This window comes from Acipenser ruthenus, chromosome 13, assembly GCF_902713425.1.
Source record: "Acipenser ruthenus chromosome 13, fAciRut3.2 maternal haplotype, whole genome shotgun sequence".
NCBI classification, from domain to species: domain Eukaryota; kingdom Metazoa; phylum Chordata; class Actinopteri; order Acipenseriformes; family Acipenseridae; genus Acipenser; species Acipenser ruthenus.
The window spans coordinates 16984765-17012660 of record NC_081201.1 but is presented as its reverse complement, the minus strand read 5'-3'; the positions used below and the strand labels follow the sequence as shown (position 1 = coordinate 17012660).

At 42.9% G+C, this 27896-nt stretch overlaps 1 protein-coding gene across 1 annotated transcript in view; it reads left to right on the top strand.

Annotated features, from left to right (window-relative positions):
• The first annotated feature begins 2229 nt into the window (after positions 1 to 2229).
• Positions 2230 to 27896, top strand: part of ret (ret proto-oncogene receptor tyrosine kinase) — a 67479-nt gene continuing 41812 nt past the window's right edge. The window contains exon 1 of the mRNA XM_034029764.3: positions 2230 to 2548. Within this exon, the coding sequence (XP_033885655.1) occupies positions 2491 to 2548 (58 nt within the window). The 5' untranslated portion in view covers positions 2230 to 2490. The remainder of the gene's footprint in view (positions 2549 to 27896) is intronic.

Here is a 27896-nt window from a genome sequence, read left to right as displayed (position 1 = left end):
CTTTATCGTTTTATAATAAACGTTACCCATAGCCTAAGGTTTATATGCAGTCAAACATTATTATATATTCGTTATTTGATGGTTTTATTCTTATGCTTCATTTATGGGACTATAATTGAAATTCATTATTGTAGGGCTGCTACGATTAAATCAAAAATCGATTTTTCGACCGATTCCATTCCTCATTATCGATAAAAATACTGGATAATCGATTAAATAATTACATTTTTGTAACGCGCATAGGTAATAACATTATTTAAGCGTACCAACGAAAATGCACCGAACACGCTGAGAGCCGCCGTGAATCCGGAGCAGGGCGACAGGCTTGTATTCCTGGCAAACAGCTTGTAAATAAATTGTGCACACTGAAGAAAACTAACTGTATATAGTTTGCGCTTCTTTGGAGTTTCGTAATGCTGTTATATAAAGAATATTTAACAATATTCATTAACGTTAAAAAAAATCATTAAATAACTAGGGCAGCAGTGTGGAGTAGTGGTTAGGGCTCTGGACTCTTGACTGGAGGGTCGTGGGTTTAACTGACAGCCGCCCTATTGTAGTACTATTATTTATTTCGTTTTCTGTCTGTGTTGTTGCTTTAAATCGACTTGACTGAAGTATTGTTTACACTCCTTGCTCTTTTGAAATTAAATGCTGGTTTAATCATTTAAAGTTTAAACGCAGTGTTTGGGCGGCCAGAGCAGCAACACAGATAACTTTGTCAAGTTACCTGGAAACAATTAGACCATCGCAAAAGTAGGGGGTAATGTTTTTATGTAATTTTAGGAGGTATTTGCTTTTGTGGGTTGTGGATCCATCAGCACTTGGTTGTTACTGTATTCAGCTGAGCTTTGTCGTTTATCCTCTAATATACCATTTTATAGGACAAAACTCAGTATGTCATACGTAAGCAATAATATAGACTATATCAAATACAATAGATAGTTAAGGACAACCACAATACGTTTTTTCTTACGGTGGTTTTATGCAACATAGATAAACTGTTAAACGTTTTACTGTTTTATTTATGTATTTATTTATTTTATCGGACTGCAAGTATAGGGGGCGGGACTCTGACCCTTGCTGGGCACCACCAAAAATTATACAAACCCGGGCATATATAGCCAGACAGACAGACAGACGCACGCACACACACACACAATGGAAGATTTAATAGCTACCAATTAATTTTATTTAAAAAATCCAGTAAGATTTTGGGACAATGCAATTTTGAATTACGAAAATGTGGTCCAGGGAAGATGCTGAACAAACTTAATTTCTACAGTAAACCCGACGCGTCACTATATTTACAACAATCTAGTCCTGGAAATGTTTGCCTTCCTTTAAAAAGTCAAGAATCCTGAACTGGGGTCATTTCCGAGGGACGGAAATGGTTTGAAAGGCTAGATTGGGTGGTCAGTTGAACTGCTCTGAAGTGCACTGCAATAAAGTACAAAGAAAGTGCACGCGGAAGAACAGACCCCTCCCCGGGAGCCGGATAATTAATTACAAGTGAATCCTCTAGACTACAATGAGAGTTAAGCATTGTGGACACGACCAAACACGTGACATTGGGGAAGCATGATGCTTGATTGAAGACAATGCTGTGCAAATCTAACGGTGCAAGTGTCATTATTGACAACATGAATTAATAGAAGCCATTTCATCTAAGCCGACTTGTTTAAAAGTTACGATAGGCACCAGTTTCACCGCAACAGCTGTCCTAGAAACTTTTTTTTCTTACTGCAAAACAGACACATTAAATTAAAAAAGCCCGTCCCTCAAGGTTGTTTTAAACGATTCATGAGGCAGTCCGCGTATTTTCCACCTTATTGTAAGTCCTTTATTCGTTGGTTCCGAGTTATCGCAAACACAGCACATTACATCTGCACAGTTACGCGCTGTATTTACCCCATAGGCTACGTTTGGACGTATAGTTTCAAGAAATCCTTCAGCACTCGGACCCTTATGTTATTATGTTCTTATATCTACATTACGAACTAAAATGTAAATCAATATACAACGAATTCAAGCTTTCCTCCAATACCCCAGAACATATTCCATCTCAATGAAGTAGAAAACGACAAGCGCTCTGTAAATATTCGACGTCTCTCTATCTATCTATCTCTCTCTCTCGGACTTACTAGTTCAATCACAGCTCCACCAGCAGGACCAAAGGAAAACACATCTCCACATCTGCACGACGCAAACCTCCCTCTGCTTCACCCCCTCTGTCTTTCTCCCTCCCTCCCTCCGTCCCTGCCAGCCTGCCTGCCTCACTCTCTCAGCATCAGCAGACCAGCTCAGATTGTACTGAGAGCACCACAGCAGCGGGCAGGTTATCGGGCGACCGGACTGAGGATACTATCCACCGGACTCAGAGAATCCCCACCAGCAAACTGGACAACTGTTGAAATCATTTTCAACTAAATCACTTATACGAAGAGCTCTTCATACTTTCTTAAACTCTGGAATTTAATACAATAAACAATGGGAGGAGCGGTGCGTTTAAAACTGAAGACTTTATTGTTTCTACTTGTTTGTAAAGGTAAGAGTTATTGTGTGTTGTCTTATATACCTTTCATCAGAGCATCTAATGTAAAGTTTTGGTTGTCAACTAAATAAAACCTTTGGGATTCTCAGTTACCTGTAGAAAGGCAACTGTATTGACTGAATAATGTGAGAAAAAATAACCCAAGACATAATAACCTAACCGAAAAGACGTTTTCTAAAGATACACCTGCTTTGTTTAGAAACTGAAATTCAGTATCCTCAATGCAAGTATTGGTTAGATGTTTAGAAGCCAGTTTGTATAATTAATGATTAGTTTTCCGTTGTTAAGAAGAATAAAAAATAATTCGAACCATTGATTTGCTACCTTAAATGTACAAACGGGCGTTTTTAAGCCTGAAGTAGTCATTTTAAAACTACACGGACTGCAGCAGGAATAGTAGAGGTTCATGAGTCCTGTGTTTATTGCTAATTTTCAAAATGCTTGGACTTGGACACAGCTTGTTCTCTTACAAGTTACAGAGACAGACCCTTTAATTGTGTGTGGCATGCAGCATGATCTTTAAAGCGTAAAAAAGACAATATTGTTCCCTACTGTGTGAAGAGGTTATTTCTGTAGCTCTGTGTATTGGCTATGCTGCCCTGGAGTAGCATATCGTGTCTCCTGCGCTACTTCATCATGCGCTACTTCATCAATGTGCACTATTCGTTGTATTCTAAGACTAAGGAAGGTATATCGTTCCTTCTACTCTAAGCCATATAATGATGACCTTAGAAGCAAAATATAGCCACCTCTAATACTGTGCATGAAAAACAGATTTTAATTGTCCAATGTCAAATTAAAGAGGACATAATTGTTACGACTCGGTAATACTCCACCACTCCCAAGATATCAAAGACATGAAAAAGGCCACTGTACTTAATGTTAAATAATGTTTCACTAAATAAAAAATGACCCGATAAGCTAAATCTGGAAGTACAAGTTGCTGTGTTTTGTAGCAAAATCGCATAATTGACAGCACCTTCCCAAAGATAATGTACAGTACTGTATAACTGGTATTTATTTATTTATGTATGCTTTTATTTAGTCTTTTGTATATACTTGTATGGTACAATTGAGCTATAGTACCCCGCACAGAGCATGTTCTGTAGTATACTGGTATAGTTTTAGAAAGTGGTACGCTGTCAGATCAATTGCGATCTGACGGGTGTTTTGCTATTGTCAAAAACAGTAATGTTTACCGTTAATTATACATTATGTTTTTGCAAATTTAAACTGAAAACAAAACCAATTTCTCTTAAGAAAAATCAATTCACACCAAGCAAGACAAAATGAGAAGTCGCCACAATGTTGCACAAGTAAAAACATTTACAAGATCAATGTATTGCATATGATAAATATGCACATACTATTTTCTTAATGGTGGAAAAATATGATAAATTACATTAAAAACGATGTAAAAGACAAAAGCAGCATAATGTACCAGATTTGAATGGGCGGATCCCTGCTTTCTTAGCGGAAGTTGTTTAGACATGCGTGAGCAAGCACAGTGTGCTGTGTACCACTTTTTAATGCCTACCTGAAAATAACGTTACACCTGTAATTCAGAAGACCAAATGAAACAACTCAAATATTCATACATTTACTTTCCTCGGAATCCACAATAAATCTATTTTGTTCTGAATCAGAATACAAATGACTGAATATAAGCACACTAAATCTAATTGCAAACAAACAAAAAAAAGCCATGTTTTTCCAAACACAAGCGCCTCAGTATGTTTACAGTATTAAACATCATTCATGGGGTTTCCATGCGGGTCAGTTTACACGTGAAACGGCGATGCGCGTGCACGTTTGGGAGAATTACTCGGGTAAATCAGGTTTGTGGCCGAAAAAAACGGCCAAAGAGAGGGAGGGGGTAAATCTCATTTACTCGTGTAAATGACAAAACACACGGGAAAATCCACGTCCAGTTTCGCATGGAAACCCGCATTTCACGTGTAAATGTTAATGAGCGTGTTTATCCTTAACTAGAAATATTGCAAGGGATCAGGTCAGTTATTACTGTGGATTCCAAGACGGCAGAAAGTAGTGGCTGATGGGTGGTTTTATGGTTAGCAGTGGAGTAGTTCACCTTAATGCTAATGCGGGCGGCCTTTTTATTATTGTTTTATGCTGTGTCTGGTTTGTCATTTTGTATATCTCTTGTGGGTTTACAGTTCTGTATAAAACCACTTACCATCAACTGTGTTATGCCCTTGTTATAGTATTGAAGCAGCTGTTTGAGAATACCCTTCCTGTAAAAACTACGCTAAAGTTAAATATGAAGAGCAAGTGAGCTGCTTAAATGTAACTGAATTAATTCCCGTCTTTTTTTTTATCCCAGCTATGTCCAAAGACAACACGCGTCTGCCCTCCACGTTAATAAATATACATTAGTCGGTGAACTGGATGTTATGAGCTAGCTCAATCACCTAAAACAGCACAACAAACATCCAACACGTTGTTGATGCCCTTTCAGAATTGACCAAATGAAATTAGAAATGAACGCATTGACTGTGTTTTATTTGTTTGCATCATTAATATTTAACACAGCAGTAAATCCAACACAACTTAAAAGAAAGGAGAGCATCTCTGACAGCACGAGCCTCCTCAGGTCGCTGCTGTCCAATTGAAACTGGCGGCTGAGGTAATGTTCACACTTGCCAAGTCCGCTTATTTATCTCGTGAGACTGTAACCTTCCCCGTCTGTCTCACAGGCAGCCACTGATTCCTGAACACCTCATGTTGTTGTTGTTGTCAATAGTTTGTGCAGGACACATTATTATTATTATTATTATTATTATTTATTTATTTATTTATTTATTTATTTATTTATTTATTTATTTCTTAGCAGACACCCTTATCCAGGGTGACTTACAATCGTAAGCAAATACATTTCAAGTATCACAGTACAAGTAATATTACAATTAAGAGCAAGATAAATACAATGACTTCAAGCAAGTACAAGTGTGACAAAATACAATTCAGTAATACAGCAGATAACAGTGTCAGTGATAGTTACATCAGGATATGATTAAATACAAAATACTACAGATTAAACACTTGGCAGATTACAGTACTCTGAAGTACAGGATTAAATGCAGTAAAATAGGTGGCAGATAAGAGAAAATGAAGCGCATTTAAGGAAGGGTGATAAGTGTCCCAGGGGAAAAACAAAGGAGTTCTACAGGTGCTGTCTGAAGAGGTGATTCTTAAGGAGGCGCCGGAAGGTGGTCAGGAACTGGGCAGTCTTGACATCTGTAGGAAGGTCATTCCACCACTGCGGAGCGAGGGTGGAGAAGGAGCGGGCTCTGGAGGCAGGGGAGCGTAGAGGAAGTAGAGCCAGTCTTCTAGTGCAGGCGGAGCAGAGAGGTCGAGTGGGGGTGTAGGGAGAGATGAGGGTCTGGAGGTAGCTGGGTGCAGTCTGGTCAAGGCATCTGTAGGTTAGTACAAGAGTCTTGAACTGGATTCGAGCGGTGATCGGGAGCTAGTGGAGTGAGCGGAGTAGTGGAGTTGCGTGGGAGAAGCGAGACAGAGAGAACACCAGGCTGGCAGCGGAGTTCTCGATATGCTGGAGCGGACGGGTGGCGGACGCAGGGAGGCCAGCCAGGAGGGAGTTGCAGTAGTCTAGGCGGGAGAGTACCAAGACCAGGACCAGGAGCTGGGTGGCGTAGTTGGTGAGGAAGGGTCGGATTCTTCGGATGTTGCTCAGGAAGAATCGGCAAGTGCGTGCCAGAGTGGAGATGTGCTGGGAATAAGAGAGGCAGGGGTCCAGGGTGACTCTGAGGTTCTTAGTGGAGGAAGAGGGAGAGATTGTGGTAGATTCCAGAGGAATGGAGATAGAGAGATCAGAGGAGGCTGAGGAGGAGGTGGAGGGAAAGAAAAGGAAGTCAGATTTAGAGATGGTTGAGTTTGAGGTGATGCGAGTGCATCCAGGAGGAGATTTCAGACAGACAGGTAGAGATACGGGAGGGGATGGTGGAGTCAGAGGTGGGGAAGGAGAGGAAAATCTGAGCATCATCAGCATAGAAATGGTATGAGAAACCATAGGATGCGATGAGGGGGCCCAGGGAGAGGGTGTAGAGAGAGAACAGGAGAGGACCCAAGACTGACCCTTGGGGGACTCCTGTTAAGAGAGGGCAAGATGTGGAGGTTGCTCCACGCCAGGTTACCTGGTAAGTGCGGTTGGAGAGGTAGGAGGAGAACCAGGCCAGAGCAGTGCCAGAGATCCCCAGGTCAGCGAGAGATGATAGTAGAATAGAGTGATCAACAGTGTCGAAGGCAGCAGAGAGGTCGAGGAGAATTAGGACAGAGGAGAGAGAGGCAGCTCGGGCAGACTTTAGTGAGTTGGTGACAGACAGCAGGCAGTGGCAATTTTTGGGAACTAATTAATGCAGTCCGTTTCTGCCACCTCCCTTTCAAGTGCCCACTATCCATATTTGCCCAAGCATGGTGTTGAATGCTTCCTCAGCAGCTGTCAGCCGTCCGGACGTGTAGGGTTTCTAAGCCAGGGTAGTATACGCAGCATCACCTGATCCCCTATATACTGTATTGCCTGAATGAAACGGATATATATATATATATATATATATATATATATATATATATATATATATATATATATATATATATATATATATATATTTCAGCCCCCGAGTTTATTTTTAATGAATGAGTCGCAAGATAAATTATTTGAGACAGTAGTCATTACTAACGACATGACACCCCACTAATGACGTTCGAAAAACAATTTGGGCAAGAGCAGTAAAACACATTATTAACCAACCAGACATGAGGTATTTTGCTTTATTACAGCAGCTTAGATTCACTCGTGTACCAGTTGTCTGCGCATGGAAACCACATTTTCACAACATTTCACTAGTAGTCTTCAAAAACAGCACAAGTACTTTACGCACAGCTAATTTACATATCAACCCCAACCTTTCCCATTCATTTGCCGGATGAAAAGCCCGGTTTACTCGAGTAAAATAAACTGAGTGAATGGAAACCCCAAAACGCATTTTACACAAGACATATTTTTTTGTGTAAATGTCTCGAGTTAAAAAAATCTCCCTAGATTGTGAAGAAATCCAGAAGCGTTCTATAGTAAAACACGACAAACATCAAATGTATGTATAATCCTGATTGTTGCATTTTTATAGAAATTCAGTTTAGGTCTGAAATTGCCAAATACAGTGGATTGCCTGCAAGCTATTGTTTGAGCTCCTCAGTGGTATATTGGACTTGTTCCCCTTATCAGGTGCAGTATTTGTTGAAAATCTGGTAGAAATGGGACTAATGTAACCTTTTAAGGTGTTGTTCAGGGAACAGGAGCAGATGCTTCCCCCTAGTTAATCACCACAATCTATCAATTAACCATTCTGTTTAAGCCCTGGGTGGAACACTCATTCTCTGTCTGGTTTGCGTTTTCATATAGTCATTGTTCTTACTGAGCATAAGCATCCGCCATGACAGCAGTGTCTGTCACTCCCACTGTGCCCTGCAGTCCAGCGAAAAGAAAAGCTTCTTGCCAAGTGTAAACAGAAATGTCTCATTCAAAAGCTGTTTGCTGAGGATAATCAGAAATTCTTTGGTTTGATAGTGAGAACATTGCTATTGGTTGTGAGATATTTTTCTTTACAGGAAAGGGCTGTTTCTGCTGTTTGTCTGATGCTTGTTTGCCTCCACCTCTGGGTGGGCTCCAATGATGGGGTCTGGGGTGGTGCACACGTTGGGTCATGGGATGGCACGATTGAATCACAGTATTGTTTGTCCTATCCTGCTTGCTTTGTGTTTTTGGGTGTACTTGTTTCAATCCTGAGCCTACCGGCTCGGCCTCGCTGACTCGTTCAGGCTCCAGAATTAGTAGCAATGCATTCAGTCATACGAAAATATTTCATTACAGCCGTGTCCCTTAAGCTCATAACTGTCTACATTCATTATGGAGCGGCAATGCTTGTTAAGCACACCTCCTGAGTGTGCTCCAATAATGGAAACTGTAGGGATTGAATCATGGGATTGCACGATTAAACCATGGGATTGATGGTCTTATCCTTGCTTTCGCCGCACTCGCATGGCATGGCAGCTGCCAATTGTTTCACATTTATGTCATCTCGTTCTGTCTTATAATGCTCCCCATGCAATCTGCTGCAGCTCGACCAGGCAAGTCATTCAGGAACATTCTTTCCTCCAGCAGCAGCCATAAACTTACAAATGAAGCCATAAGCTACAAGCTCGCTTTCACAAATCAAGCTCACTATCCCAAGTCGAGCAGTTGCCAGATTCGGCCACTAAAGGTCTCCATTCTCCCAAGAGTAAAATTCTCCAATCATGTCAGATTTTGATGGTCAGTTATTTTAAATATATTTAATTTTATTTTCTATATTGATGTGGTATCTTTTTCTTTCTTACTTGTTCGGGCATAACCTACCAATTCAGCGATCTGATATTCATCTAAATTCATCAGTTTGTAATCTCATTACATCTGCTCAACCTCATCACGTCCGCACAACCTCATCACGTCCACTCAACCTCATCACGTCCGTTCAATGTCATCACGTCCGCTCAACCTCATCACATCCGCTCAGCCTCATCATGTCCGCTCAGCCTCATCACGTCCACTCAATCTCATCACGTCCGTTCAATATCATCAAGTCCGCTCAGCCTCATCACGTCCGCTCAGCCTCATCATGTCCACTCAATCTCATCACGTCCGTTCAATGTCATCACGTCCGCTCAACCTCATCACATCCGCTCAACCTCATCACGTCCACTCGACCTCATCACGTCCACTCAATCTCATCACATCCGTTCAATATCATCACGTCCGCTCAGCCTCATCACGTCCGCTCAGCCTCATCACGTCCGCTCAGCCTCATCATGTCCACTCAATCTCATCACGTCCATTCAATGTCATCACGTCCGCTCAGCCTCATCATGTCCGCTCAGCCTCATCATGTCCGCTCAGCCTCATCACGTCCACTCAATCTCATCACGTCCGTTCAATATCATCACGTCCGCTCAGCCTCATCACGTCCACTCAGCCTCATCATGTCCACTCAATCTCATCACGTCCGTTCAATGTCATCACGTCCGCTCAACCTCATCACATCCGCTCAAACTCATCACGTCCACTCAACCTCATCACGTCCACTCAATCTCATCACACCCGTTCAATGTCATCACATCCGCTCAACCTCATCACGTCCGCGCAGCCTCATCACGTCCATTCAATCTCATCACGTCTGCTCAATCTCATCACGTCCACTCAACCTCATCACCTCCGTTCAATGTCATCACGTCTGCTCAATCTCATCACGTCCACTCAACCTCATCTCGTCCGCTCGGCCTCATCACGTCCGTTCAATGTCATCACGTCTGCTCAATCTCATCACCTCCGTTCAATATCATCACGTCCACTCAGCCTCATCACATCTGCTCAACCTTATCACGTCCGCTCAGCCTCATCACGTCTGCTCAATCTCATCACGTCCGTTCAATATCATCACGTCCGCTCAACCTCATCGCGTCCGCTCAGCCTCATCACGTCCGCTCAGCCTCATCACATCCGCTCAGCCTCATCACATCCGCTCAGCCTCATCACGTCCTCTCAATCTCATCACGTCCGCTCAATGTCATCACGTCCGTTCAATATCATCACGTCCGCTCAACCTCATCACGTCCGCTCAGCCTCATCACATCCGCTCAGCCTCATCACGTCCGCTCAATCTCATCACGTCCGCTCAATCTCATCACGTCCGCTCAATGTCATCACATCCGCTCAATCTCATCACGTCTGCTCAGCTTCATCACGTCCGTTCAATATCATCACGTCCGCTCAGCCTCATCATGTCTGCTCAATCTCATCACGTCCACTCAATGTCATCACATCCGCTCAATGTCATCACATCCGCTCAACCTCATCACATCTGCTCAGCCTCATCATGTCCTCTCAGTCTCATCACGTCCAAATCTCCGTTTTCTAACACTCCTTCACCTTGGGGCCAGCATACATGCTCTCCAGCCAGAACCTGATTGTTCAGTATCACCTCTGAGAGGCGTCTCTCCTCAATCATGAGCAATACATCTCTCGAAGGAATGCCTAAGAATCAATTAGAACTGGGACTTACACAATCATGAACAAGACATATTTTGTGGGAGTTTGGAACCAACTCCCCAGTAATGTTGTTGAAGCTGACACCCTGGGATCCTTCAAGAAGCTGCTTGATGAGATTCTGGGATCAATAAGCCATTAACGACCAAACAAGCAAGGTGGGCCTCCTCTTGTTTGTAACCTTTTTATGTTCTTATGTTCTTATCTCTCGAAGGAATGCCTAAGAATTCATTAGAACTGGGACTTACACAATCATGAACAATACATCTCTCGGTAACTCACAAGAGCTCAAAAAATAGTTTGCAAGAACATCACTTGATTTAGCAATTCCAGGACTAAATTGAATTCATTGTTAATACCTTAGTTTTGAAAGATAACATTGCAAAAACAAGGATGATTTGTAGTGTGTTACAATCAGAAACGTTTGGAATGTTTGTAGTGTGTTACAATCAGAAACGTTTGGAATGTTTGTAGTGTGTTACAATCAGAAACTTTTGGATTTCTTTGCAACCTAGGTAGTTAAAGGACTTATTGGTGATAGGCTTAGATTTATGAATGCTACTCTATATAAAGTTCTCATAACACTTCAAAATGACTGGATAGAAATGGGGCAATAAAAGTAGTGGACTTCATTATGAGTTTACCAGTAATTAAGCTGCTGTACTTTCAAAGTTACCAACAGCTGGATGTGTTATCTGTAACATGTTTCTAAATGAGACAACTGAACTGAAATAAATACATAATTTGCTTAATAACTTAATTTAATGAACAAACAATTCTTCAGTACTCTATGTATATAAATATTGAAATATTGAAATTCATTGTTTTCGATGGACAAATATTTGTAGAATTACTGTCAAACCGGTTGAAACTCATTTTAATATCACTAATGAGGTGATGATAAAAGTGATGAGCATTTGTGAAACCATTATTAACATAGCCCATCCGGGATGTTCCTTGTATCTATAACTGTAATGCTCGCCATTATATTTGAGTGTATAACTGTGCTCGATACTGTACATGCACAGTACATTGTGAATATGAAACATCTGCAAGCAAGTTTGTCATACAAGTCCTTCTTTGATTTGGATATATTTATTCAGTGGTCAAGTAGACAGGATTTTCTGCTTTTTTATATCACTGTTTGTAGAATTGCAGGTGAATTTTAATGCTCTACAGTGGTGGATTTTAATACTGTCGCCTTATGAACCGATCATAAGGAGGTGACTTCACTCCCCCCAGCCCCAGTGGATTTATATAGTTAGAGGGGGGCTTTATGATGCACCATCATTTAAATCATTAAAATAGACTGGTTTCATCTCTGCTTCGTCTGCTGGTCCTGGAAACAAAGAAACAAACTTGTGAAGCATGTAAAACTAAACAGCCTTTGTTAGCTGAAACTCAGCTGTGGTTAACCACCAGGCACTGTACACTGAAGAAGGCACTTGTAAAAATGCCTGTCTCCTTGACTTGGATCCAAATTCAGAAACAACAATTTAGCAAAACAGTGGTTCAGGCAGGGAACTCATTTTTAAAATAGATTAAAATCATAAACATCAAGCATATTAGGCACCCCCATTTCCAGAATATTCATCAATCCAATGGCTCGTATCTCGCCATATCATTTCTTGTTACATCTTACCTCAATCCATTCGTCCCTGCTGTGCGTCAGAGTTTGCTTCCTCGCCAGCATCCTCTTGTTTTTTGGCCTTGTTTAAGGGGGAGGGCAGCTATCCTTCCCCCCTACCCATGGCTTCCCTACGGTCAGCCTCACCACTATCAGCAAACTAAATTATGGGCAGGGGTACCTCGAAGGATGAGACCAAAAGTGTAATGAAAATATGTCTAACGCTGTGTTTGTTGTCAAAGCTTTAACAAATATTGTTCTTTGTCACATGGGTTTTCCTGACTGTACTGGAGTGTTAGTTATCAAAGTGAAAAACCATTATTGTGGCGCAGGTAATGTTGCTGCTATGGCTCTGTCTGAGCAAACAGAGAGGGCAGGTGGACTGCATAGTGCAGGGGAGCTTCTGAGTGGAGTAAACAGATGCCTGCAGAGACTGGCTGCTCCGGAGTGCAGTGCACAGGTACCTGTGCAGAGACTGGCTGCTCCGGAGTGCAGTGCACGGGTCCCTGTGCAGAGACTGGCTGCTCCAGTGTGCAGTGCACAGGTACCTGTGCAGAGACTGGCTGCTCCAGTGTGCAGTGCACAGGTACCTGTGCAGAGACTGGCTGCTCCAGTGTGCAGTGCACAGGTACCTGTGCAGAGACTGGCTGCTCCAGTGTGCAGTGCACAGGTACCTGTGCAGAGACTGGCTGCTCCAGTGTGCAGTGCACAGGTACCTGTGCAGAGACTAGCTTTTGGACAGATGGCCAGTAACTGGTTGTGAAAACACCAGCCTCACAGTCCCACACGCCTCGTGGTTTTTGCATCACTTTGCTTTCGTGTTATCTGTCAGTGTGTAGAACGATACCATAAATAATGATAAAGCCGAGCATCAAAACCCTGTTTAAGTGGCATTCTGTGTGACTGTAGTGTGCCATATGTGTTTCCTTATTGCGTATTATCTGTTTTCTTTATATCAATTGCTGACAGGTACAAGAGCACTGCATAGAAAAGATAAATAGTTTGTCTTTAACTATTTGTATTTTTGTGTTTCCATTGTGTTGATAAAATGCATCTACTGTACTGTACTTTGCAGCCATGTATGCTTAATTAACTGGAGTCACTGTGAAATGTTTGTACTGGATCCATTTCCACTTTCTTAGAAACTACCATTGGTAAGAATAGTATACTAATTTCAAGGCTGATCTTCAAAAAGACCATTTCAAGTTACATTTTAACTAAATTCTCAGACGCTCGTTAAGCTCTTTAAGTAGTGGTATTTTTTTGAATGAGTTATTTACACCTGATTTGGTATACTCATTAACTTGTTTTAGAGATTTGTAAATGAAGTTAAGCTGCAAAAAGGTCACAATGTATGTTGCAGTTTAGCCCCAATATGTTCTGCAAAATCTGCATTGCATGCTTTGTACTGCACAACTTTACAACCTGTCAAACACATGGGGGGCCTCAGACTACTAATGCTAAGGTATAGGGAGCAGGTATTCCGTACTGTGTGTGTGCACATATATTTATATATAAGAAAATGGTCAAACACACACACTCTTCCTTGCCTACATTTTAGTCTGATAAATGCTCACAAATTACTAAACACTCCCTCCATTTCAGTAAATAGCTTGTTATAATTAAAGTAACATTCCGCAATAAATAAACAGATTGGTTTCATCAGCGCTTACTGAGAAGGTTTTTCTACCTGGACTAAACCAGTGCTGCATGCTGGAGCATACGTTACTTTACCAAACAGCTTGTTTTTATCCCTTTTAAAAATAAGCGAAACATTTTAATCAGCAAGATATCCCTCAAGTACGTGGTTTCCTAAATGTTACCCATTTGCTTCAGTTATATACAGAAAAGGGTCAGCCCTGTATAGATATAATGTAAAAGTGTATAAGTTAAACAAGACACAATTGGGGTAAACTTGGACCCTAGCTTGTTTTATTCATGTTGCTACTTGTTCCTAATGCAATAAAACGGGCTGGTGCAGTCTGATCCAATCTCCTGTTTTTAATAATATTAGATTATGACTTACAGCAAAATAAACAATAGCAGGCTTGTACTTGATGTAGTTCAGACACTGAAATAGGTGAGGTGTTGAGGGATGGGTGGACACCTTTTATATTATCAAGCCTTCTTTTAACACTGCTATGGGATCCTGTGAAAGGGTAGCATTGCCCTCACACTGGGCCTGTGTGAATCACTTTTTACTGAACCGCCTCCCGGAATGGTCCAGGCTGGAGGCAGGAGGGGAGGTAGGTGAGCTCTGTGCCTTGGAGAAATGAAGGGGGGGCGCAGCCTCGATACCAGATCACCAGGTAAGCAGCCGTATGAAAGTGGCAGGCTCCACATCCCAATCTCTTACAGGGGGGAAAAGAAACTGACTGACTGGAAACCCCAGTTAGATGAAAAAATAAATACATGACAATAATGATTCTAAATGGCCTTATATATTAAAATCTAAATGTTAATGACTCAATGTAACTACATTAAGTCATTACAAAACACCCAAACACTTCACTCATTAGTAATAGATTCAAAACTAATGATTGAGATAATGTGGGTGTTTTTTTAATGAATCCCACAATAGCTTGTTAACCTAGTATAGTGTCTAGAAATAAACTAAAGAAACTTGTGGTGCACATTTTACACACTCCCCAAAAGAACTCCTTAGCTTCTGTTTGTCACAGTTAATAATTTGAAACCTCAACTCAGCTGCAGGGTCAGAATCCATCAAACTGGCATATCATACTGCATGTGGCTGTTAGTTTGGTCTTTTCCGCTGTCAAAGACTCAGCACGTAAAATATGGATTGAGTTGATCAGATGTTGTGTACATTGTGCTGTCTTTCATCCCCATGTTGGAAGCTTCAATAACAATGGGTAAGGCAGACAGCATATCTGACATTACTAGCATGCTGCAGCTAGTGCTGGATTGGCAGGTGAATTTGTTTCTAAGTCTTTTACTACTATTCAACCTGAGGTGTTTCAGTTCAACATGAGTGCAGTCTTTCTGAGAACAAGACAGCGAAGACTGAGAGCAGAGCAGAGCAGAGCAGGCTGCCGCAGCGAGGAATCCACACTGACTCCTTCCCTCCAGGGAAACACGTCAGACAGGCTGCAATAAGAATACTGGGACTAGGTCCCATGTGTAAAATAGAACAGTGCAGATTGATGCACTTCTGGAAGTTTAAACTGCCTGTCTGTGTCCTAACCTTGGCCTTCTGGTTATAATCTAATCTGTGCTGTTTTAAAAGGCATGTTTAATTGTCAACACTAACCAACACTTTTAAATCTATTTTGTTACTTCTTATTAGCAATAGAAATGCTGTCACTGCTTGTGCTGAAGAACTCCTGTGTATTTGTTTGTTTTTAATGCTTTAATTTGATACACGTTGGTATTTCAAATACAACACTAGATTCAAATGAGATTCAAATATGAATAAACAGTTACTGCTGCTTCATGATACTGCTTCCTGTGCCATAGATTACTTTTACTTCAATGTTCTAGCTATAATCAATTCAAGTGATTGTATATGTATACAGTAAATATGGTCCACAAATATGATCAGCAACATGGTGTTGAAAGCTATTACATTTGGTTATGGACTTGTGATCTGGCAACCTTGTTCCCGTGGTCAGTGAAGCGCGGCGTGTTTGATCGATTGCTTTGATAAGTGGTCGATGGGGGCTGTGTGTGAAGTCTCTTTCTTCAGGGCAGACGCTGGCCTCCACTTCCAGCCGATACCTGTTATCATGTTGCTGATGAGGAGCTTGAGTAGCCAGGGAAGCTTCCCCTCAGATCTGCACACACACACTGGAGCCTCCTTAATAAAGCTGCTACTGCCTGGACCCCCTGTTCATTTCAAGGCATTTCTATTAGGTACTGCCACTCTGCAGACCCTAGTAATTAGGTACTATCCTGTAGACCTTGTTTTGAAAGTCTGCTAATCATGCCTTCAATAAAGCATCCTCAGTCCCTGATTATTCTTACTTCGAGGTCCTTGCTGGTATTCTGATTCCTAGCTGGTTCTCCATCTTTGTGCAGCACAGAAGAAGCGATGTGAAGTCTGGGTGGGGTCCTGTACCTGCGCACTGGAGAGAAGTGAATCGATAGCACCGTGGCAGGATTCATTTGTTTCACCGGATTTTAGTTCAAAATAGTCCAAGCCAAGTGACATTGCAAAATGAAAACGTTCACGTATTTATTATTATTTGTTTAATTAGCAGAAGCGTTTATCCAAGGCGACTTACAGAGACTAGGGTATGTGCAGTCACTTACAATTACGTCTCACCCGAAAGACGGAGCACAAGGAGGTTAAGTGACTTGCTCAGGGTCACATAATGAGTCAGTGGCTGAGGTGGGATTTGAACCGGGGACCTCCTGATTACAAGCCCATTTCTTTAATCACTGGACCATTGTCAATTGTAACAGCAGTGTTGAACTTGCTCAGTAATGCCTTCCTAATCCAGTATATGTGAGATCTTAAGCAGGTGTGGCTTTATCACTCACTGTGTAGAGGTTCAGTGTTCAGGTCAGGACTGGTGCTCTCTATCTTCTCCCATCCCAGCTTGAAGTGCAATCTCTGTCCATCTCCTTTTATAATAGTAATAATAATAATAATCTTTATTTTTAATATAGCGCCTTTCACAATAAAAATTGCCGCAAAGCACTTCACATGAATAAAAAACATTGACAAATATTAATAAGAGAAAACAAGAAAAGCAATAAAACAAAATGTTTTTCTTCCAAGACTGAACTCCTGTAAAGCATGCTGCTGTTCTGTTCTGCAGCTCTGTGCTGTACGGTAGGTTTAGCATCAGTACACCAGTCTTAGTAAATCTGTCAAATTCACATCAGATATCTAAAGGAAGTGAGAATCCTGATATGAGTAAACATTTTAAATGCTTTGTGCATCTGGAATAAGTGTTTCTGGGAATTTTAAAAAGGGTAGTGAAAAAGTCTATTCATATTATATATTATAATATTATATTAAACAGTATACACAAGGCTTCTGTTTTCTGTGTTTATTAATTTCATTTTTCTTTTATTTTTTAGCTTTATGTAGATACACTGAAATCATTTTATATACTGGCACAATATGTATAGTAACTCAACAGTACTTGCACACATGTATCTTATTTCCTTTGCTGTCTTACACAATTAAATCCTTATAATCACGGGGATATTCTTCCGGGGTGTTCTAGTTGTAATCTGGTTTTAAATCTCGCATGCGTGTACAATCCTCCCTGTGTGTGGAGTCTCCAATAGAAATGTAGGGATTTGCTGCCACTCACTAGTTGGGGTGGGTTTAAAGTATTCAGAACAAATCATTGCTAGTGTAGATACATGCCAAGAAGGAGGGAGATTGCCTAAGTGCACTGGGAAAGCTTTATGGGTTGTTTTTTTTTGCGGGGGTGGGGGGGGGTGGGGTTCATTGAGAAAGATGGTGAAGTCTACGTGAATTGAGTTTCCAGTGTTTTTCCAGTGTTTATTGGATATACACCAATTTCATTTTTTTTTCGGTGTTTATTGGTTAAAACCGAAAATCAGATGCCCAAAGTATATTATTTGTAAATAGTGCTGTAGTTCAGTAGTGTGAAGATGTATCAGTTCGTAGAACGTTTCCAGTTATTTCTGTCTCCCTGCCTCCTGGAGCCTGCGTCTGGCCGATCGTTTGAAATCATTTGAAACATTGATCAGCGGGAATTAGCCCTCGATCGCTGGGTGACACAGTGACACACACATAACTCATGGATTCAATTTCTGTCCTGAGGGTTTGAAAAAGCAATCATGGGAGAGAGCGCTGGCCTGAGACCAGCCATCCTGCCTCCCTTTGCCAGTTAGCAAAACCAGCAGGGACCAAAAAAACCAAAGCAGAAACCAGGAGGGGAGTGGAAACTTAAGCAGAAACCACGAGCAGAGTGGAAATTTAAGCAGAAACCAGGAGCAGAGTGGAAACCTAAGCAGGGACCCAAGTCTCTGTAGATCCTTTTCCTACTTCCTGTGAGGTGGGTCAGTGTGTTTTAAAGGGTTTACCTACATCTTCCTTCTATTCAAAACCAGGTTCACACAAGTCACTGTAGCTCTGAGGGCATATAATTCAATGAGTGCCGCTGTGTACAAGGTGCTCCCACTGGAATAGAGTGCCGCTGTGTACAAGGTGCTCCCACTGGAATAGAGTGCCGCTGTGTACAAGGTGCTCCCACTGGAGTAGAGTGCCGCTGTGTACAAGGTGCTCCCACTGGAATAGAGTGCCGCTGTGTACAAGGTGCTCCCACTGGAGTAGAGTGCCGCTGTGTACAGTAGTTGTTTACACTATATTATACCTTGGTGTTTCTGCTTGGCCTGAAGAGGCTGAGAGATTTTTCGGATGAGATGTAAAACCGAAGCCCTATTGTAAGTGACTCTGCAGCAGTTGCTGTTGTAGACTAATTAATTAATATTAATTGTACCTTCAATTAGTTGTATTCCTCTCAATGCACTGAAAATATTTATTTATAGTGTAACATGATTTTGAAGCTCTTTTTCTTCATTAAAATATATATATATATATATATATATATATATATATATATATACAAATAGTTTTTGAAACCTGATTATTTTGACATCATTCTACTAATATTTGTGAACAATGTGAAAAACAATCTTTTAGAGCCCTAAATGCTCAAGCACCATAGACCTGAATGGCTATGGGGGATGCTGTTTCAAGCTGCCACTGCCCTGCTGAAACTAAACTGACATGCAGAGTTGATTTTTATCAGAGGATACCTGGAGGTCATGTCTAGCAAATGTCCGTTTGAATCAGGTCTTGAGATTTTACAGTTTCTGATTTACCCCCAATTAATACAACACCAAACCTTCAGAATATCTTCAGGGCTATTAGTCTTCACTTAATTTCCAAAGCCTTTCCTTTGATACTAAGCATTTTTAAACATGTTGACTTTAACGCAGAGAGAATGTTTAGAACCAATCAGAAAAGTCATCAGAAGAAGCCCTTAGCTGGTTTTTATACATTTCTGAACATGTATTTCTGTAAAACTGCATGGGTACCGCACTTACTATATTAGAAAGACAGTGAACACATATTCAATATGAAATCAATTGGCTTACTCTGTATGCTTCAAACGATGTGATCACTAAGGCTAACACCTATAGCTAGCAAATTGTTTTATTTGTATTTATGTATTTATTTATTTTTGACAATGGTAAATTTAAACTTTAACACTTGGTGAATGTTTAACTATTAAATAATATCCTCTGGGCTTCTAATAGTTAATGCAGTCATGTGCATTGGGCCTGGCACGGACCTGGCCTGTAACTGAGCTCAGTATAGGAGTGCAACTGGTTTTCTTTTTCATTTAAGAAAAGCCAGGCTTATTCCCCCCCCCCCCCCATGAGCAGATTTAATTCCTGTGAGGATGAAATCAATATGGTCGAATTGAAGTGCTTGCAATACGTAATCTGTGCAAGAGAAGGAAAAGGTCAAACAGAAGAATAGAAGTCATTGGATCTGTTTGCTTTTTGTTACTGGAATTAAAATTAGTGGAGAAACACACGCTCCTTCTCAGACTTTACAATGACAAAGTGCTGAAATGTAGCTATGATTCAGAATGATTGCACCCCTTTCTATTCCAGTAATCCATTTGCTTGATAATGTCGATTACTTTTATGATGCTTTTCGATGCAGTAATACTTACTCAATCATCTATATAAAACTGTAAGTTGGCCTGCTTCCAGACTATACATTGGGTTTGGAAGGATGCTTGTGTGGTGTGTGGGTTACTGTTTCCAGCCTCACAGCCCTTACTGAGTTACTGCGTGACCCTGGTGGAGGTCACTTCTCCCCTGGACCAGCTGTGGGACTGACAGGGGATTTTCCCACAGAATGTGTACTGTACTGAAGATAAGCTTTTTGTCCATATAGTACACTGCCTAGTGTACCAGTGCTGGGACAAATACTCAAATATTTGAACAAGCACAACTTGAAATGTCTTGTTATATAAAATACTGTATCAAAAACTTATCATACAAAGGAAAACAATGCATACATGGCATCTGAAATAAACACATTCTGTTTAAAATCTCTTTATGAATAGGGCATTTGATGAGGAGCCTCATATTTTACTCCTGAGAGATTTTTTTTTACTGTAATATGGCACAGGTTATACTTTTGTTTTCCAGCTAATTCAAAATGAAAGAATATTCAAAACTTGAAAACCCTCTATCCCGCTTTATATTACCAACCAAATACAATTCTTTGAAAAGTGAAACTTTCGTGGGTTAAAATAGTTGTTGATGATAATATTAAGCACTGAAATTGTGGATTCTCAAGTCTTTCCAGGACACCCCCCAATTAAACAAAATAAAAGCAGACTGTGACTGGAATATACATTGAACAAAGGTAGCCCTTGGTTCCCACACACTTCTGGTCTTAGTAGTTTATCTTTATAGTGGTATCATTCACCAGTACATTTGGGTGTTAACAGGTGGTTCTTAGCTTATAGACGGAAGATCTAATTCAAGTAGTGAGCTGGAGGGGGAACTGTAGTGTGTGGATTCAACTGGCCCACAGGCTAAACAAAGCTTTCAATTTGATTTTGAAACAGTATTTATCATTGGTCATCTTTTTTTTTTTTTGTGAAATTGTCATTTCCTGTGCTCCAGGTCAGATTCACTCTAATGGTCTCCCTGTAATCAGATCATGCAGTTTACTGAAACAGAACGAAGGGGAGTTTAATGAAACTCTGTTCTGAAGGTAGAGGTGGACAATGAGAAAGGGCAGCTCGTAAAGACACTTTGGTATAGCACCCCTGACACAGCAGGAAAGGGGTCCTCCCTGAGACATGGTAGGCTGAAATAGAAACCGGTTTACAAAATTTAAATCGGTTCTTTGTTGATATTATACATTTCTAAACATATAGACTATATTGAGATAAAGCATGGTGAAAAGTTTGATAAAGCACAGTGTAATGGTGGTAAACTGCAACCTTACTGTGCAATTTCACTTCAATAGGGAAGCTGCATGTCTGCTTATTGTTTTTCTGTTTGTTTTGTTTGTTTGTTAATCTTTTATTGAGTTCTTAGTGTGAGGCAACTGGGCACAAAACAAAGGAAATGTCTCCCTCCAAAGGAAGCAGCTGGTACTGTCATGCCTTTGGTTTAGCAGGCTCAGGACTTCACTGTTATTATTATTATTATTATTTATTTATTAGCAGACGCCCTTATCCAGGGAGACTTACAATCGTAAGCAAATACATTTCAAGTGTTACAATACAAGTAATACAATAAGAGCAAGAAATACAATAACTTTTGTTCAAGCAAAGTACAAGTGTGACAAACCACAATTCAATAATACAGCAGATAATAGTGATAGTTACATCAGGATATGATTAAATAGTGATAGTTACATCAGGATGTGATTAAATACAAAGTACCACAGGTTAAACACTTGGCAGATTACAGTATTCTGAAGTACAGGATTAAATGCAGTAAAATAGGGCAGATAAGAGCAAAATAAAGCACATTTACATGAAGGGTGATAGTGTCCCAGGATACAAACAGAGGAGTTCTACAGGTGCTCTTTGAAGAGGTGAGTCTTAAGGAGGCGCCGGAATGTGGTCAGGGACTGGGCAGTCCTGACATCTGTAGGAAGGTCATTCCACCACTGCGGAGCAAGGGTGGAGAAGGAGCGGGCTTTGGAGGCAGGGGAGCGTAGCGGAGGTAGAGCTAGTCTTCTAGTGCAGGCGGAGTGGAGAGGTCGAGTGGGGGTGTAGGGAGAGATGAGGGTCTGGAGGTAGCTGGGTGCAGTCTGGTCAAGGCATCTGTAGGCTAGTACAAGAGTCTTGAACTGGATGCGAGCGGTGATCGGGAGCCAGTGGAGCGAGCGGAGTAGTGGAGTAGCGTGGGCGAAGCGAGGCAGAGAGAACACCAGGCGGGCAGCAGAGTTCTGAACTGTTGCAGCAGTGTGGAGTAGTGGTTAGGGCTCTGGACTCTTGACCGGAGGGTTGTGGGTTCAATCCCCAGTGGGGGACACTGCTGTTGTACCCTTGAGCAAGGTACTTTACCTAGATTGCTCCAATAAAAACCCAACTGTATAAATGGGTAATTGTATGTAAAAATAATGTGAAATAATCTGTATAATGTGAAATAATGTATAATGTGATATCTTGTAACAATTGTAAGTCGCCCTGGATAAGGGTGTCTGCTAAGAAATAAATAATAATAATAAATAATAACTGAAGAGTAGCTTAAACCGAACTGTGGGATAGAAGTGCAGTTTGAAACATGGGCAGAGATAAGCACTGAGAGGAACACCCAGACACATTATTGCCATTCAGATTTACACAAGGAATTACACCAGAGCATACTCGGACCGTACAGTAGCCATGCTAAATGTGCACAGTCATTTCCTGTGCTTTTCCCATGTTGATGTATGGTTACTGTGGTCTGTTTACCATCCTGGCCTGTGCACTGCCATGCTTTCATTGATGTTTCTTACAACACTGTTGTTTTTACCTCAGTAAATGAATAATCAGAGAGGGATATCCTTCACAAAATCAATATGTGGTTCTTGTTGCAGAGCGTATGAGTATACAGTACTACAGAATGGCTCTCTTACCTGCTGAAAGGAGAGGAGTGGAAATCCACAGCTTGCAGTTCTAGTCCTGGCTGTCTCACAGAAACAGGCTGAGGATGTGTTGGTTGAACTTGGTGATTGCCCACAGCTTCGATGCATGCACGATTCTTACACGCCACTCTGAAACCAGAAACAAAGCCAGAATCGATACTGGAAACCAGAGCCAAACCCACAAGTGCTGGAATATTAATAGAAATGTCCATCTTGTTGTCTGGTAATGACATTAACACCCTTCCCTAATGGCCATGCTCTGTCTGCGGGAAGGGAAACAGCAGGGATATGATTCCAATTAGAACATGCAGCTCTTAATGTTCCAGTAAAACCCAGCACCCCGTGAATGAAGGATATGTTTTCTTACTGGAGGTAATGATTAATTCCTGCAGTGTAATGATACCCCCTTAAATACAAACTCTTCAAGGAGCTTCAAGGGCAGACTGGAAGGAAACAAGCACAATGCAATCACACATTTGTTACAAACTAGAAAACCAGGAGAACTGTGATTCTTAACCCTGGTACATGGATTTGTTCTTCTTTAATGCCGTGGTTCTTAACCCCTATACACGGATTTGTTCTTCTTTAATGCCGTGGTTCTTAACCCTGGTACATAGATTTGTTCTTCTTTAATGCTGTGGTTCTTAACCCCGGTACACGGATTTGTTCTTCTTTAATGCCGTGGTTCTTAACCCCGGTACACGGATTTGTTCTTCTTTAATGCCGTGGTTCTTAACCCCGGTACATGGGTTTGTTCTTCTTTAATGCCGTGGTTCTTAACCCTGGTACATGGATTTGTTTTTCTTTAATGCTGTGGTTCTTAACCCCGGTACATAGATTTGTTCTTCTTTAATGCCGTGGTTCTTAACCCTGGTACACGGATTTGTTCTTCTTTAATGCCGTGGTTCTTAACCCTGGTACACGGATTTGTTCTTCATTAATGCCGTGGTTCTTAACCCCGGTACACAGATTTGTTCTTCTTTAATGCTGTGGTTCTTAACCCCGGTACATAGATTTGTTCTTCTTTAATGCCGTGGTTCTTAACCCTGGTACACAGATTTGTTCTTCTTTAATGCCGTGGTTCTTAACCCTGGTACACGGATTTGTTCTTCATTAATGCCGTGGTTCTTAACCCCGGTACACAGATTTGTTCTTCTTTAATGCCGTGGTTCTTAACCCTGGTACACGGATTTGTTCTTCTTTAATGCCGTGGTTCTTAACCCTGGTACACGGATTTGTTCTTCATTAATGCTGTGGTTCTTAATCCCGGTACACGGATTTGTTCTTCTTTAATGCCGTGGTTCTAACCCCTATACACGGATTTGTTCTTCTTTAATGCCATGGTTCTTAACCCTGGTACACGGATTTGTTCTTCTTTAATGCCGTGGTTCTTAACCCCGGTACACGGATTTGTTCTTCTTTAATGCTGTGGTTCTTAATCCCGGTACACGGATTTGTTCTTCTTTAATGCCGTGGTTCTTAACCCTGGTACACGGATTTAATGCCGTGGTTCTTAACCCCGGTACATGGATTTGTTCTTCTTTAATGCAGTGGTTCTTAACCCCGGTACACAGATTTGTTCTTCTTTAATGCCGTGGTTCTTAACCCCGGTACATGGATTTGTTCTTCTTTAATGCCGTGGTTCTTAACCCCGGTACATGGGTTTGTTCTTCTTTAATGCTGTGGTTCTTAACCCTGGTACACAGATTTGTTCTTCTTTAATGCTGTGGTTCTTAACCCCGGTACATGGATTTGTTCTTCTTTAATGCCGTGGTTCTTAACCCCGGTACATGGGTTTGTTCTTCTTTAATGCTGTGGTTCTTAACCCTGGTACACGGATTTGTTCTTCTTTAATGCTGTGGTTCTTAATCCCGGTACACGGATTTGTTCTTCTTTAATGCCGTGGTTCTTAACCCTGGTACACAGATTTGTTCTTCTTTAATGCCGTGGTTCTTAACCCTGGTACATGGATTTGTTCTTCTTTAATGCCGTGGTTCTTAACCCCGGTACATGGGTTTGTTCTTCTTTAATGCTGTGGTTCTTAACCCTGGTACATGGATTTGTTCTTCTTTAATGCCGTGGTTCTTAACCCCGGTACATGGGTTTGTTCTTCTTTAATGCTGTGGTTCTTAACCCTGGTACACGGATTTGTTCTTCTTTAATGCTGTGGTTCTTAATCCCGGTACACGGATTTGTTCTTCTTTAATGCCGTGGTTCTTAACCCTGGTACACAGATTTGTTCTTCTTTAATGCCGTGGTTCTTAACCCCGGTACATGGGTTTGTTCTTCTTTAATGCTGTGGTTCTTAACCCTGGTACACGGATTTGTTCTTCTTTAATGCCGTGGTTCTTAACCCCGGTACATGGGTTTGTTCTTCTTTAATGCTGTGGTTCTTAACCCTGGTACACGGATTTGTTCTTCTTTAATGCTGTGGTTCTTAATCCCGGTACACGGATTTGTTCTTCTTTAATGCAGTGGTTCTTAACCCTGGTACACAGATTTGTTCTTCTTTAATGCCGTGGTTCTTAACCCTGGTACATGGATTTGTTCTTCTTTAATGCCGTGGTTCTTAACCCTGGTACACGGATTTGTTCTTCTTTAATGCCGTGGTTCTTAACCCTGTGTGATGGGGTGCAGCCTATTGTGTGGTGGTTTTGTGTTTTTTGTATTGTTTAGAGTGGATATGAGTGAGTTTGGGGTGTGGTTCAGTGAGTGAGGAATGTGTGGAATGTGCCTGGGCTAATGAGGTACGAATTGCCCAATTAACCCAGGCACCTGTATAAAAGGGAGTGGTTGGGTATGTTAGTTGGTGAGTGTTTGTGACTGTGAGAAGACATGTGTGAGAGAGTGAGAGAGTGAGACAGAGAGAGTGAGAGAGTGAGAGAGTGGTTCTTTTTGTATAGTTCAGGTTTAAAGCCTGTTTTTGTGTTTGTCTTTTTGGTTGGCCATCGTGCCTTTTGTTTTGTGTATTTTGTTTAATTAAAAGTCTTTTATTTTCCCTGCACATCCTCTGAGTCTCCTTACCCCGGTAAGCCTGTCACAGTTGGTGTCAGAAGAGGGAGAGCGCCACTGGAGACTTGGAGCAGGAGTGCAGGATTTTTTTTTTGTTTTGGTTTTAAAAAAAAAAAAAAAAAGAGAAATGGAGCTGGCCCAGGAGGAGGCAGATGACAACTGGGAGCTATTTTTAAAAGGGCTCGCGGCAGAGTTGTGCCCCGGCTGTGGGGCATATGGGCACACAGTGGCCATCTGCCCCACCCAGTATGAGGAGGAGGAGCTGCCGCTGCAAGAGCCGGAAGGGGAGGAGCCAGTGTGTCCTGTGTCTGCAGGGGAGGAGCCAGTGTGACCTGTGTCCGGAGGGGAGGAGCCAATGCATCCTGTGTCCGGAGGGGAGGAGCCAGTGTGTCCTGTGTCTGGAGGGGAGGAGCCAGTGTGTCCTGTGTCCAGAGGGGAGGAGCCAGTGCGTCCTGTGTCCGGAGGGGAGAAGCTGAAAGCCCAAACCCCTATTTTTTGGGGGGGGGGGACGAGGGTGTGAAGCTCAGGCTCCACAGCAGCCGCTGAGACGCCCGCCACCAGCCCTACCGCCGCTGTCGGAGGAGTCAGCAGCGCCACCAGCCCTAACCCTGCTGTCGGAGGAGCCGGCAGCGCCACCAGCCCTAACCCCGCTGTCGGAGGAGCCGGTAGCGCCACCAGCTCTAACCCCGCTGTCAGAGGAGCCAACAGCGCCACCAGAGGGAGACGAGCTGCTGTTCCCGCCTCCGCCACTAGAGGGAGACGAGCTGCTGTTCCCGCCTCCACCACCAGGGGGAGACGAGCTGCTGTTCCCGCCTCCGCCACCAGGGGGAGACGAGCTGCTGTTCCCGCCTCCGCCACCAGAGGGAGACGAGCTGCTGTTCCCACCTCCGCCACCAGAGGGAGACGAGCTGCTGTTCCCGCTTCCGCCATCAGAGGAGCTGGAGCGGACTCTACCTCCTGTTGCCAACAGGGAAGAGGAACTCTGGCCGTTGCCACCCTGGCCGGAGGTTCCTGCACTGTTGGCCACTCCCAAGGATGTCTGCCTCGCACCGCCCAAGGATGCCTGCCTCGCACCACCCAAGGATGCCTGCCTCACACTGCCCAAGGATGCCTGCCTCGCACCACCCAAGGATGCCACAGCCACTCCGCTCAGGGATACCACTTCCGCATCGCCTGGGGTTGCCTGCTGCTCTGCATCGCCTGGGGTTGCCTGCTGCTCCGCATCGCCTGGGGTTGCCTGCTGCTCCGCATCGCCTGGGGTTGCCTGCTGCTCCGCTTTTGTTTCTCCTAGGGTCGCCGAGGGTCATGCTTCGCCTGGGGTCGTCAAGGGTCCTGCTTCGCCTGGGGTTGCCTGCTGCTCTGCATCGCCTTGGGAGCCACCGGTTGCAGAGTACGAGGGAGAAGTAGAGCTCCCGCTGCCACCTTCATGGCCAGGGGCTCCCCTCCCGAGTTCACCTCCTGAGGGTCCGCTGCCGCCGTCGCCTCCCGAGGGTCCGCTGCCGCCGTCGCCTCCCGAGGGTCCACTGCTGCCGCCGTCGCCTCCCGAGGGACCTGCTTCTCCTGGGGTCGCTGCCAGTCCTGAATGGCAGCAGGAAGTACTGTGGCCGGAGCCTCACAAAGGGGAGCTGCCGGCCATGAAGGAGGGGGGGGAGGTGAGGAGACCACCACCACCACAGCCCTGACCACCACCCCTGTGCCACAGCCCGGCGCCTGGGGGTTGGATCCCTCGGCCTGGGCTCCCAGACACCCAGGCTCCATGTCTGGACCTTTGGTCGCTGGGCCTGACTCCCAGGTCGCAGCACCACCAGGCACAGGAGGTCGCCTGGTCTCCTGCTCCGCTCCCCCTGGTTGCCCAGACGTCACTGCACTGTCGCCTGGGCTCTCACCTCTGCCTGGGGCTGCAGCCGACTGGTCGCCTGCCTGCACTCCCGACGCCCCATCCAATGCACCTGGGTCCCCTTTCGCC